This window comes from Rhizophagus irregularis, chromosome 9, assembly GCF_026210795.1.
Source record: "Rhizophagus irregularis chromosome 9, complete sequence".
NCBI classification, from domain to species: domain Eukaryota; kingdom Fungi; phylum Glomeromycota; class Glomeromycetes; order Glomerales; family Glomeraceae; genus Rhizophagus; species Rhizophagus irregularis.
Genome location: NC_089437.1, coordinates 2,552,061 through 2,567,861, shown reverse-complemented (window position 1 = coordinate 2,567,861; position 15,801 = coordinate 2,552,061). Strand labels below are relative to the sequence as shown.

The window sequence follows — 15,801 nt, the reverse complement described above, 5'->3', positions numbered from 1 at the left end:
AAAACTGGCGAAACTTTGGAGAAAGGCGAAACTGCTGAAACTTATTATAAATGCTGAAACTGCTGAAACTCTGCCGAAACTATAATAAATCTATAGTAAAATTTTGACGAAACTAATCGTAGGATTTTGAGGAGGTTTAGACAAGCAACCTTATTTGTACTTATGTGATGTTATATGATAGAAAAATATGTCAAAATTGTCACTCAAAGGTGATAGAAACATCTTTACCAAAACATGTTCAGAGATTATAGTCAAATTAAACATGTATCAAGTAAACGTATAAGCATTACTTATACCAAAAAAGTTTTAATAGAACAGGTAACTATGTAATTATATATGTGAATTTGGACTTTAATAAACAGTTTAAATCACAAAAGAAACAGGAAAATATAAAAAAATTCTTTTGTAGCCTAAAAGGTAACAAGAACAAATAGCGAGATACAGACAATGGGTTTGAATTAAAAATATATATTTCCAGACATCAATTGAGATATAAAAATGAATCAGATGATATTTTTAAAAAACAATATATATTGATAAAGGAAATGAAGTTTCTGATAGATCAAGTATTAAGTAGAACAGAATACAATATGTTGAAAAAAAATTTTTGTTGGTCATTCTTTCAATAAGAAGTATTTTCTTAAAATAAGAAGAAAAAAAGAAGCAATATTTAACCTAGAAGACAATATTATAATAGAACAGTCAATTAGTACCAGTAAGGATACTATAATTGATAAAGTAACAGAGAATCTAGAGGTTTTGAAAATTAGTAAACAAGTTAAACTGGCTCTCTGGCAAGACATATTAAAAAGGTGGTACCAATATCAAGATTAGAATTTCAAAGAGTTAAACAGTGTTAGAGATTTGAATACATTAACGACTTATTGTAATGGAGTTAAAAGAAAAAAAAGAGCAAATGGTATCACTTATAATTATATGATTATCCAGTGTTCAATTAGAGATCGTAAAATTGAAAAGAGGGTGTGATATTAATGAAGGTTAAATATACAATTAGTTATTCTCATTTTGTTTTTCTATTTTCTTTTGTGGAATAGTTAATTATTAAAAAACAAATTATCAAAATGAAAAAAATGAATAATTATTTGTTAGTTTCATAATATTCTCTATTTGATAATATTTACAGTTCTCGAAAAAAGTAATCGGAATTACAAAAAGTGCAAAATATAAAAATCCAATGATTAAAATTGCTTCAAATTTTCCAAATTTATTGTTGAATGTATAAATATTACGCATATAAAATTTCAGCCCTTTATCTCATTTCCTCGTCTCTCAATCAATTTTTTAATTGGGAAAAAAAAGTCGTTAAAAATTTAAGTTATAAAATCCTAAAAATTCTGGTATAGTAGTATTCAAATAGTAGTTTATTAAGGATTGGATAGTTATAAAATAAAGCTTACATAATGTTGATTCTAATAAAAAAAATTTCTCACTTTATCATTTGTTAGCTGTTGAAAAATTTGAAATCAAAATTTATTTTCTGTATTGATCAGCAACCGGCCCTAACCCTTAATATTAGTTGAAAGGCAAAATTGGATTTAAAATATAATAATTATAAAGGATTATAATAAAATCTAATTAATATTAGATAAATAATATTTAATTTATTTGAAAAAATATCAATCCAAATAAGCTTAATGCTTTTAAAATTGAGTTTTATTAATGATTTTTGAGCCAATTTTAATCCAAATTTGCTGAAAAACTGATTAATTAAATAGCATAAAAAAAATTTAAAAATTAATAAAAGATATTCTTTTATGAGGACCCCGGATATCTCCAAAACAGGTCATAAGTCACACTTTCGCATTGATTAGATTGGCCCATTTTTCATTACCAAAAATCGCTTTTTGTAAATATCTCGGCATCCAGTAGTCCAATTTTGATGAACTTTTTTTTAAATTGTAGAGCTAAATGAGGGCTACAAAATAAAAAAAATTCATTAAAATTGAATTACTGGATGCTGAGATATTTACAAAAAACGATTTTTTGAGTTTCAGCAAAAAGGGGTGTTTTTGGCCAAAAGTCCATTATGACCTTTATATTAGATATCCGGGGTCCTCTTTTATGTTTATAATATTTTATTACAAATATACATGCTGATTATTAAATATCTGAGAACAATATCAAATCTTTATAGAATTTACACCCTGCTTAAATTTTTAACGATATTTTTTTTCAAATTAAAAAATCGATTATAGGACAAAGAAATAAAATCAAAGGCTGAAATTTTATATTTACAACCTTTACACATTTAGCAACAAATCTTCGAAATTTGAAGTTATTATAATCACTGGTTTTTAATTTATTGCATTTTTTGCAATTCCGATTACTTTTTTCGAGAACTGTATATAGGGCTATTTAGTTAAAAAGAAAAATATATAGATAGATAATCTATTGAATTTTACTTTTTTCACATCATTCCATATTTGATTATATTTATATATAGCAAATTTTATTTGAAAGAAAAATATATAGACTTCTTTTAGGTAGTTTTAACAAATTATTTTTAGTACATTTATTTTTTACGTTTTTATCATTCTGTATCAAGAATTATATATGTACGTTATTTATAATATGTAAAAAGAGGGAAAAAATGGGATATCAATAGTAGAGATAAAAGAATAAAGTCAAATAGTAAAAAACGTGATAAGAATAATGTAAGATTAGTAAACTTCATTAATAATATTAATTGAAACAAATGGAATGATTTTGCATTTTATTGGAAAGGTCATTAGGCAAATTTTTAGGCAAATCTTGACAGTTACCTAAAAATTTTGGTTGTATTATTGTTAATAATAGTGATATAATCATTTAAGTGATAGGTTAACTTTTTTTTTGGAAAAGTAGTCTTATTTTATAATGCTTAATTCTTATATATTTTTTATTTTTCTTATTGTTATAAGTTTAGTATATGTAAGTAAGTGTAATTATATTAAGATAAAATTGCATTTATAATAAATAAAAAATATATATCTATTATATAATAATTATTTTCCTGTATGACAGTCACGTTTAGATTACATATTTATATCTGTGTTCCTGTAACGTTTAGACTACAATTTATACCTGTGTATCTATAACGTTTAGACTACGAATTTATACCTGTGCACCCGAAAGACTGTATAAAATCACGTATAACATTTAACCGTCATACCGATCACATGTATGTTTATCTGATGTTGCAGAGCAACGGGTTCAACGGCTAGTATATATATATATATAAGTTAAATAAGCAAGCAATATTATAATATAATAAGACTATACCTATAAAATAATAATAATAAAAAAAATATCATATTTTATTAAAATTAAGTTTCGATTGCAAATTGATTGAAATTTAGTATTTCTATTTTGAATAAAATAGTACTTATTTTTAATACTATTTTTATTAATAATATATATAATTTTTATATAAAAATTTTAGAAAGTTTAAAAAGATGTATATTTTCAAAAAATGCTTAATTTCAATAAAATATAATTGTCTAAAATGTAGTAAAGAACATTAATGGTTAGACACATTGTAATGCAAGATATATCTGTCTGCACATATAATTAACCAATAAGATGTATTATTGATTATTATCATGTGATCAGATCTTTAGTAACATGCTTAACATATAATTTTAAACAAGTGCTTCAGACATTACAACGAATCCCATTATCTAGTAATATTAGTTTATTCAGCTATTTTTAAAATAAATTACTGACTAATATTATTAAAAAATAAAGAATTTATATGATTTTTTAAATTTATTTTAAATATTCATTTATAAATTATTCTTTTTTATAAAATAATAATAAAATTTTATTATTAATAAGTTTTAGTAATTTTTAATTTTATTATTAATAACTATATTACAGATAATATTTAGCAAAGGATCTTAGATATCTCTTATATAAGTCATAACTGACTTTTTGCCAAAAAAGGTCCAATTTGCTCTTTTTTTATTTTGCAATTATCTCGGCATGCACTGGTCAAAATAGTCCAAATCAGCCAAAATTCAGCCAGCCGATTTTAGGCTGATTTATGGTCTAATGCTGGTCGAACTTTAGCAGATTTTTTGGCTGCAATTCGCTGCCACTCGCCTAAAGTTCAGCTTGAAATTTTGGCCAAAATTCAGTTAACATTCGGAACAATTTCAGATAGCAAATTTTGGTGAATAGTTTTCCGAATGTTACTTAATTTATATTGCAAATTTGTACTAAATTTATTTACTAATATTCAACCACAACTCATTTTATTTGATATTCGCAATAAAATCACAACTTTATTTATAAATGCATATTACAAATAAGTATTGCTAATCTACAATTCCACAATCACATTATTCATGTATTCGTATATACTTACAAATCTTGATCTTTTGGAAACCCACCAAAACTATAAAAAAAAGAAAAGAACGGTTAGTAACCGTTTCATAATATTAAAAAAAAGCAAAAAAACCCAAGATTCTACTTACGAATCTTTGGTTTTTTCTGTTTATCGGAATCCACTCAAGACACCAAACCTATAAAAAGAAAAAAAAGAGCGGTTATTAATAACCGTTCATAATAATATTAAAAAAAATAAAAAATAAACCAAGATTCGTACTCGTATTTACGAATCTTGGTTCCACTTTTTCTAAAGATCCTAAAACCTACAAAAAGAAAAAAATGGTTATTAGTAAACCGTTCGTAGTAATAAAAAATAAAAATAAAAAATAAAAAAAAGAACCAAGATTCGTACTTACTTACGAATCTTAGTTTTCTATTGTTCTTCGGAAGCCCACTGAACTAAAAAAATAAAATAAGAACGGTTATCAGTAACCGTTCATTAATATTATAAAAAAAAAATAAAATAAAACCAAGATTCGTACTTACGAATCTTGGTTTTTTCCATTCTTCGGAAAACACTGACCTAAAAAAAAAGAAAAAGAATGGTTAGAAACCGTTCGTAATAATAAATAAAAATAAAAAAATAAAGATTTATACTGAATCTTTAGTTTTTTCCGTTCCTTGGAAAGATGGAAATCCACCCGAACCTATAAAAAAATCAAAGGAACGGTTAGTAACCATTACATAACATAAAAAAAAAGATTCGTAAGTATATTACTTACGAATCTTAAAGGTTCTCCTTTTTCTGTTCTTTGGAAGTCCACCCAAACCTATAAAAAAAGAAAAGAACAGTTATTAGTAACCGTTCATTAATAAAATTAAGGGACAGATCGTCACTCAATAAGAGAAATTTACTAATTCCGATTTACACAGATCATTGCTAAAAACGGCTAATACTCCTTTTTTACCGGGTCATCGGCTCACCACATGATATGTTATACAAATTTTAAAAATGGTAATTAATAGTATCAATCCTAGCTAAGCCACTTGCAAAATTTGACGTCACTAAAGTTCCACATCTTTGACTTTACTATGGAGGAACGTGAGATTCCGGCTATAAATTTCCGGTTGATTCAAATTTTAGATGATTTATTTTTGAACAATTTCGATCAAAAATGAGCTGATTTTGGTTCTTATTTAGTTTTTAACCCTTTATTTAGTTTTAATTTAGCTTCATTTTTTTATTTTTTTTATCTTTTATATACTGAATATTGTTCTTAATCACTAATATTTTATATTATTTACAAAGTTCTGCTTATTATACTATATTATGGTGCGTTGTTTACCATATTTTCTGTAGCTTATTTTTTGAATATTCGTGTGTAAGTTGAAATCCAGTTTTGTATTGTTGCTATTTTAGGAATATTTTCAGCTTCTAACTCTCCAGATTCAACAAATATCAGTAGTTCATTATACATCTCATTTGCTGACATTTTATCCTTTTGATTGAGGTTTCCGTTCAAAAAAAAACTTTTCAACAACTCTTTTACTTTCTTTTTCATTCTTTTTCCTTTTCCTTTCCCTCCTAGTTTTTGATTGCTTTTTAATGCCTATCCCATGGAAAATTGAAAATTCGCATCAACAGAACTAATTCAACGCAAAAAAATGTAAGATTATAATTTTCAATTATGTTTGTTATGTTTGTTTAAGCTACACGTTTATTTACCTTACATCTTCTAATTCATCACTACTATTATTATTATTCATAAATTCCGGTATACTGGTTGAATTTATATCTATAAAATACATTATTAGTCAAATATGTTTATGAAAAAAGACATTTATTTCAATTGATTACCTAGCAGAGGAATTGTCCAAGATGATTCGGATTCAGTTTGTTCAGAAATCTTTGGATGGGGACGAACAATTGGTTTGGTGCAAAGATTGGCAATTGCAGAAGGAGAAAAATTATTCCATGGACCAAAATGTGGGAGTGATCGCGCACATATATAACCTATCATTTCACCAGAAATTGGCCATTTCCAGTAAAACAAATTTGAAATACCTTTTATTGTTTTGACGTTTGGTTTTGTATTTAGTTCTTTTTTGCTAACATTATTTGAATTTTCATCTTCAGGTCCAAATTGACTTCGATTTGGTTCTAAATTTGCCAGTGATGTACCAGATAAATGTTTAGCTACTTCCACTATATCCTCTCCATCATGAATATCATATCCAATCTGAATATATCGTTTGATTGAATGAGAAATCTAAAAAAAAAGTAATTTTAATGTGAAATTTATTGCAATAGCTTTATAACAATAGTACTTACTGCAGCGTGATGGGAATCAATGGTTGTTTTAGCTTCACCCGGTTCAAGAAATTGCCAATCACAAACCTCAATTTGATACCATTCATTCTAATGTGAAACTATAACCATAAGTTCTGATGAATGGTAATGTGCCCCATTATCTGAAATTATTCTAATCCATTTTGGTTTATTTTTTATTGTTTCAAAAACAGCTTCAAATCGGAGAGGTAGAAACTAAAGCATCCTGCTTAGGCCAGTTGACTAATTGCGATCATAATGCTCGTATATCTAACTCTGCACAATTATTTTTTTTTGTAAAAACTAGGATTGTGTGAAGAGTCCAGCCACGTTTGCCAAAAAATTCTGCTTTAGTTTCCCTAGCAGATCTTGGCAAAATTCTCATCTTGTAATCAGCAATAAATAATGCACCATTCTCATCAAGATTGGCCAATGTAGCTTTAAATTGAGCATTCAAGTATACTTTTCGTGTTGTATGGGCTAAGAAATACTGCAAATGTTCTTTTATTTCTTCTAAAAAAGCTGCTTGATCTTCATTTACATGTAGGTGCATAAATTCAAAAAATTCAAAAAATTTATCACACTCTGAGCATTGTGACTTATGTTTTTCCAAACATTTTCCAAAGGCATATGGTAAACAATGAGAAATACAGGGATTATGTTGTGTTGTACCATCAGCATTAACCGCCAATTCTCTTTTATAATCACGACGCAAGTGACGCTTTAAAGTGTCAATTTTTCGCAATGCATTATTCTAAAAATATTAATAAAAGGTAAATTATAATATTTTCAAACTAAAATAATTTGTTTATTAAAAATATTACTTACTAACTGATCTTTTTGTGAAAATGTATTGTGTGCAATAGCTATTAAAGACTCAAATTCACTGGTAAAAAAATGATTTATCCTACACATATCTTACACATATTGGGTACTCAAAATGTAGAAAATCATACACAAATAATACACATATCATACACATATCGGGTACTAATATATATATCATACATATATCAGGTACCTGATAGGTATACTATATATATAAGTACCCGATATGTGTATGATATGTGTATTATTTGTGTATGATTTTCTACATTTTGAGTACCCGATATATGTAAGATATGTGTAGGATATGTGTAGGATAGACCATTTTTTTACCAGTGAAATGGAGTATAGCCATATTCATTACAGGTAAGGCAAAGTCCACCCATATCATTCCGATATTTGATATTATTACAATTTGCTAATCGGCCCAAAAATGATGTCTTTTTCATACCATTAGGAAAAGTTTCTTCAAATTTTTTCCACAGTTTGATTTTTTGATCACGCATATATAATATTGGTGATCCATTCTTATCCACTGGTAAGAACTTTGCATAACTATACTTCGAACTTGAAAAAACATTAAAAATTGCTTTTCTTTAATTTCAGACATTTGTTTAACAGTTCTTTTGTGGTTTATTAGGCTTGGTGCTCCTGGTCCATTAAGTCTTGCATATTTTCGTGCAGAATTAATTATATTATTTCCTACCTATATGTAAGTATTTAGTTATTTTTAAGATTTATTTATAATAAATTCAATAAATATAATTTTTAACTTTACCCAAACTTCTCATTGAGTTTTTTATATGTAAAATTTTCGGTAATTATTGAAAGAATCCTAACTTTTCCATCAACTCCTCTTTTATTTGCTTCTAAAGCTTTTTGTAAACTTTCCCAAATTTTTTCACTTTCGCTATTATGTTGAGATTTCTTTTCCATTACCAATAACATTCCTGATTCAAAAAGTTTTACTAGATTATCCCTATCAGACGAAGGATCTGATGCTTTTGTCCAAAATTCAATTATATGCTTTTTTTTTACAAGTAGAGTGATATTGGTACAACCAGCGGCACAAAACATTGCTCGCCACGCGTTTAATTCTTTTTCTTGGAATTGGTAATTATTTGGATAAATTTGAAATAAAATTGTGAGAAATTGAATTATTGTATTAGTTTGTTTATACCAATTTGTAAATAAGTTTGACCAATCTGAAAATGTACTAGTAGCAATTTTACGTTTTTTTATATTTTGCTCAAATATAAGATTCAATATATCAATATTTTCCCAATTATCACTTGTACAAGTAATTAAATTTTTACTCTTTTCTAATTTACTTTTTTCTAATTTATTCAGTTCTTCCAATTTTTGTTGAACATATGAATCAGTAATTCTGAATAAAGCCACTCCATCATATTTTTTGTGAATATCAATAGTTTCCCAAATTTTATTAGGTGTAGTATTCTTATTATGGTATAATTTAACACCTTCATTATAAATGTCTAAACTACATTCATCTTCTATGGATTGTACAAAAAGTGATTGTTGTTTCGCATAGTTTATATGTAGAAAAATATCCTGGACCGGCACCATAATATCCTTCACAAGATGAAACACCAATTTTACTAACCACAATTATTATTTTATCTAAACGAATAAATATTGGAATAAATGAAACATCAGCTACTAACTCACGAACAATTGCTTCATTATCAAATCCCATAACAATTAATCCTGAATACTTTGTTGTTTTATTACCAAAAATTTGTACGTACATGTTATTAATAGCTGCACTCGCTGACGCTTGAATTCCAGAATCTTTACTATCACAAACACAATGGAAACATGGATTTTGTGTTTGCTCATCATTAAGAATTGTTATTGCAAAATTTTTACTGTTAAGACAACAATTAACAGACATAAATAGTCGGTAAGGTATTAGATTAAAGTTGGTTTAAACAAATTTGCGTGGTTCCCACCAATTTCGTGCATGTATTCCATAGTGTAAATCTTCTGAAATAATTCCCTTGGCCAGAAGGGTTACTTTATACTGTTTTGTTTTGCTTATTGAGGCAGTTTATATAGTAAAGAACGCGAAATTCCAAAAATTTTTTTTTTATTAATTACGAAACCCATTAAATTAATTATAGTTTACCGATCATTTTCTCTCATTGAGTGCCGATCTGTCCCTTAAAAAAAAATTATAAAGTAAAGATTCGTACTTACGAATCTTTGCCTTTGGGTTTTCGTTCGAAGCCCACCCGAATCTAAAAAATAAAGAAAAAACGGTTATTAGTAACCGTTCGTAATAAAGAAAAACAAAAAAAAATTATAAAGTAAAGATTCGTACTTACGAATTTTTACCTTTGGGTTTTCGTTCTTCGAAGCCCACCCGAACCTAAAAAATAAAGAAAAAAACGGTTTTAATAACCGTTCGTAATAAAGAAAAAACAAAAAAAAAATTATAAAGTAAAGATTCGTACTAATCTTTACCTTTGGGTTTTCATTTTTCGGAAGTCCACCCGAACCTAAAAAATAAAGAAAAGAACGGTTATTAGTAACTGTTCGTAATAAAGAAAAACAAAAAAAAATTATAAAGAAAAGATTTGTACTTACGAATCTTTATCTTTGGGGTTTCGTTCTTTGGAAGCTCACCTGAACCTAAAAAATAAAGAAAGGAACGGTTATTAGTAACCGTTCATTAATAAAATTAAAAAAAACAAAAAAAATTAAAACTAAGATTACTTACGAATCTTGGTTTTTTTCGTTTTTCAGAACTCGGAAGCCCTACCTGAGACGCCGAACCTATAAAAAATAAAAGAAAAAGAACGGTTAATAACTGTTTATAATATTAAAAAAAAATAAACCAAGTTCCGAACTTACGAAACTTGGTTTTTTCCATTCTTCAGAAGTCACCCGAACGGCTGAACCTAAAAAAAAGAAAGAAAAAAGAACGGTTAGTAACCGTTCATATTAAAAAAAAATAAAATAAACTTCAAAGTATTCGTACTTACGAATCTTTGGAGTTTCTGTACTTCGGAAATCCACCTGAACGGCTGAACCTAAAAAAAAAGAAAGAAAAAAGAACGGTATAAAGAATCAAGCTCATATTAAAAAATTAAAATAAACTCCAAAGTATTCGTACTTACGAATCTTTGAGTTTCTGTACTTGAAGCCCACCCGAAAGCCGAACCTATAAAAAAAAAGTAAAAAAAGTGAAAGGGGGAAAGGGAAGGAAGAAAAAGGGAAGGAAGGGAAAGGAGAACGAAGGAAGGGAAAGGGGAAAGGGGAAGAAGGGGGAAACGGGGAAGGGGAACAAGGAAAGGAAAGGGGAGGGGAAGAAAAAAATTAAAAAAGTTTAAAAAAGGATGATCCTTTTTTAAACTTTTAATACGCGTAATGCGTAATGCGTAACGTTTGATTAAATAATTCAATAAATCAACCATAAATCATATATGTCGAAATTTGGCCGATTTTTAATAATTTCCGAAATTTGGCCGAAATGTGTGACAGATCAGCCGATTTGTCACATGACCAAAAGTTTTTATTTCGACCAGTGGCATTCAGTGATCTAATTCATGCAGATTTTTTTATTTTGTAAAGCAAGATGAGAGTTACAAAGTAATAAAAAAAAATTTGTATAAATTGGATCACTAAATGCCGAGATAATTGCGAAAAACCCAATTTTTTTTTTGAAATTTAGGGTCAATTTGTGAAAAGTTAATTTCTGAGTTGTATATGTGATGTTTGAGATTCCCTTAGCAATACTTTTTTTTATATATTTATAGAATTTTAAATAAAGTAAATAATTTATTTATTACCTATGCGATATATTACTACTTTTTTTTGTAACTTGTTTATATTAATTAACCTGCTTATACATTTTATTAGTCTTAAAATAGCAATGATAAATATACAAGTTGCATTATATATTATATTATAGGTTATAATATTTCTTTTATATATAGAAACTAGTAAATTTTAATAAGATCCTGAAAATTCTATATAGATTGCCATTAAAATAAGTAAAGTTGTTATATAAAATCACTATAAAATCTAAAATTATTACTTATTAAGTTAGATTAATTATTAAATTAGATAAAAATAACATTATTATTACATAAATTAGTTATAAACTATTTTTAATATTATTATTATAATAGATAATGAATATATGCATTTTTTATAAAAATAATATATATATTTTATAAAATTAGATTTTTCTTCACAAAAACATATAGTTAATATTTTAATATCAATTCTGAATTAATGAAATACATGTTATTTTTTATATAATATATTATATTGACAATTTCTATTTGTACACAGAGTGTTTAAACACGGGTTTCCAAAAAAGTAAATTTTCTATGCTGATCATTTAATATTGGGCAGAATTAAATTTAATGAAAAAACAGGAAAAAAAAGAATTTGTTAAATAAATCAAAATTGATATTTAAAATTAACTTTGACGCTTTAAGTAAACTTGCAGAACAGACAAAAATACACATACTGCATGTTTCTTTTAAAATTATATTTATTAAAATTTATTTTTACATAACTTTTTAATGTTTACATGATACGTGTTTGAATACCCCGCAGAATTAAGAAATTTTCTATTATATTTTATTAATAAATTATTTATATAAAAATTATAATAGTAAGTTATTTTTATTTTGAATAATATATTGTTATCCTATCAACAACTAAAGTAACTGAAAATTTTAATGCTTTAACAGATTTATTAGAGTTTAACATATTAGGAAAGTTTTAAATTAATTACAAATAATCACATGAAATAATGTTAAAAAAAATAAATTTTTATTAAAACAATATAAGATTATATTCTAGATATGATAAAAAAAATATAGATAATTTTTTGTTGTAAAATTAACTATTTTGAATTATACTACTAAAAATAACCTGAAATTACAACATAAATCTTATCTACTAACTATTTGACTTAATTTCAACCAAGTAGAATTTTAATACTATTTATAATAAAAGTTAAAAGTAAAAATAATAAATAAAATAAATCATATACTAAATAAGTTAAATAAAATAATTATATAGTAATAAATATAATAAATAAATTAAATAAATTAAATAAATTAAATAAATTGATTTTTTTTAAAAAAAATTATCTTATTAAAATACTGATAAGTTAATAACTTTTAAAATAAAATTAGTATTTTACCAGTATTATGTCACAGTGAATTTTATGATAGATCTTGCTAAAAAACAGTGAATTTTTCTCTAAGATGAGATATTTTAAATGTTTTCTATTTACTAAGTATAACTTATCACCTAATAATATCCCTGTAAAAAATCTGATCTGTGTTTTATCTTTCCATGTTTTTTCCGTGAATGTATCATTTTCATGGAATTAATAACCTTAAATATGGAAACATCCGCTAACGGATATCGGAATGTATCATTTTCACGAATTTTCATGGAAGACAAGTATCACTTTTTAGAGAAATAATGGAAATATTCAGATAAAAATTTTTTATAGGGTATATACAAGTAATTTGTTAGTTAATAATATTAGTATATTAGTATAGTTATATATTTTATATATTTTTTATCTTTTTATTACATTAATAAATTAACAAATATGCTGTAAGAAAAAAAAAAATTATTACTATTAAGAGATATGTTATAAATTATGTAATTATGCTCAATTAGAGATTTTGATTTCTTTATCTATGTAATTTAATTCTAATTAACTAAAAAAATATATATAATATACAATATATTATATCAATATATATATATTATAATACAATTATTTTGCTATCTAATAATCCAATTTGCATAAACTTTTTTTTATTTTGTAGCTCTTTTTATACTTTATAAAATAAAAAAAAATCATTAAAATTGAACTGTTAAATGATAAGATAATTGCAAAAAAAGCTTTTTATTATTATAAATAGAGTTCTGAACAGGTTGACCAAATTTAGGTAATCTGATAGGTTGACCTAAATTTATCAGTTTAGGTTTAGCAATTGCAATTTAGCATCAATTCAGGTTGTAACATCAATATAACTTAAATGATCTGTTGACCTAAAACTATTAATTTTATATAATAAAACTATAAGAGTAATGACATTTATTACATAATATCCATTTACTATAAGCTTATATCCATCCACCCTCATGTAATATAAATCTTATGTTATACTTATATGTTATATAACCTTCAAATACCCTTTCATCTTCTAAAATATTACATAATAAATGTTATTGCCTTAAAAGTGAGTTATAGTATTATAATTTACTTTTTATATTGATTTTATATAATAAAAGTGAGTTGTGATTAGTGCTCTATACGAGCCAAACTGGCTCATAAGCTGGCTCAAGCTTTTCAAGCTGAGCCAAGCCAAGCCATAATTAAATTGGCTTAGTAGCTCACGAACTAGATGAGCTATTATACAAAAAATGTTGCAAAACATTTTTATATAATAATGCATGCATAAATGAAATGTTTTCGCAATGTTTTTTTTATTGTTTATTAAAGAACATTATGAAAATGTTTATTTAATTAAAAAATAACGTTTTGCAATATTTTTTTTAATAATTTAAAGTAAAAATATTGCAAAAATGTTTATTTAGTTAAAAAATAATGTTTTGCAACATTTTTTTAAATAATTTAAAGTAAAAACATTGTGAAAACGTTTATTTAGTTAAAAAATAATGTAAAAAATATTGCAAAATGTTATTTTTATATTACTTTAATTAAAAAATAACATTTTGCAACATTTTTTTAATAATTCAAAGTAAAAACGTTGTGAAAACGTTTATTTAGTTAAAAAATAATGTTTTACAATATTTTTTCAATAATTTAATGTAAAAACGTTGCAAAACATTTTTTTACATTAATTTAATTAAAAAAAACATTCTGCAACATTTTTTTAATAATTTAAAGTAAAAATATTGTGAAAACGTTTATTTAATTAAAAAATAACGTTTTGCAATATTTTTTTAATAATTTAATATAAAAATATTGTAAAATGTTATTTTTACATTAAATTAAAAAATAATTTAAAGAAAATGTTGTGAAAACATTTTTATGATAAAGCTCGAGCCAGCTTAAGCTCAATTTGACTCGAACTGAGCTAAGCCAAGATTTTTTGTGGCTCAGTTCATTTCAGGCTTGTATTGATGCAGATCTTGTGAAGCCTGAGCTGACATGACTGAAGTCTTGATTTAGGCTGGCTTAGTAGAAGCACTAGTTGTGATATTGGAATTCACTTTTTTATATTGATTTTATATAATAAAAGTGAGTTGTGATATCAGAATTTACTTTTTTATATGATTTCAATATAAAAATGAATCGTAATATTTTAAAAAAAATGTTTTGCATCATTTTTTTTTGATATTTTAATAAAATTCTGAAAATTTTCAGGTTTTAGTTCAGGTCAGGTTAAATAGATAATTTGATATAACCTGACCTAATCTGACCTGAAAAAAAATTCCAGGTTAGATTTATTAATTAATCTGATCTAATCTGACCCATTTGGAACTTTAATTATAAAAGATATATTATTATTATAAAAGAAGTTGTTTAAAGCAAAAGCAAATTATTATATAATTTAATATAATATGAGTGAACTAATTTTTTTATAAATAAGATTAATATAAACTTAAAAATTATATTTTAGCCTACTTTGTAAGTTTACTTAAGGAAAAAAAATAGATTTGAACATTATTTTTAACTTTACATTTAAGCAAAAGATTTTTGCTGATTATATTCAAAAATAAATAAAAAGTCAAATAAATTAATAATAGCATTCAAAACTTCATTTTGTACTTTAAGTAAACTTGTAAAGCAGTCTAAAATATATTTAGCATATATATTTAAAAAGTTATATATATATATGCCAAAAAGTTTTATTTAAAAAAAAATTTTTTTTTTTGAAGTCATATAATTTACCCTACTTTAGACATTCTTTATAAAAGGTACCTATCCCTTACTACATATAACGATATGTCAGGACATATATGAAATTTTTAGAAAATATCGTTATATCAAAGTTATACTGATATTTATATATCCTTATAAGGACCCCGAACAATATATATAAATGTAAGTTTTGAGTTTGCTTAGCCAATATATAAAAATTTTTTCCTATGTGAGATTTATTATTGCTTATTTGATAACATAATTTTAAAATAGTCAGATATAATTTGCGTAGCAGAGTATTAAATTATTAATAGTCAGATATATATTTGCGTAGCAGGATAGATTTTTTTAATATATATATAATATAATATATATTTTACATTTTTCAGTTTTCACATTAAAAAAATCTAGTGTAAAA

General features: G+C 24.9%; 1 protein-coding gene across 1 annotated transcript; it reads right to left on the bottom strand.

The window, feature by feature from the left end:
• Positions 1–5,942: 5,942 nt before the first annotated feature.
• OCT59_029610 (uncharacterized protein) lies at positions 5,943–9,401 on the bottom strand (the record flags this gene model as incomplete). The annotated part of the gene is made up of 9 exons (XM_066145038.1): positions 5,943–5,979; positions 6,059–6,128; positions 6,191–6,602; positions 6,665–6,751; positions 6,966–7,415; positions 7,490–7,547; positions 7,820–8,053; positions 8,265–9,000; positions 9,065–9,401. 9 exons carry the CDS (start codon positions 9,399–9,401, stop codon positions 5,943–5,945), a joined length of 2,421 nt encoding a protein of 806 aa, XP_065994781.1.
• Positions 9,402–15,801: the final 6,400 nt, after the last annotated feature.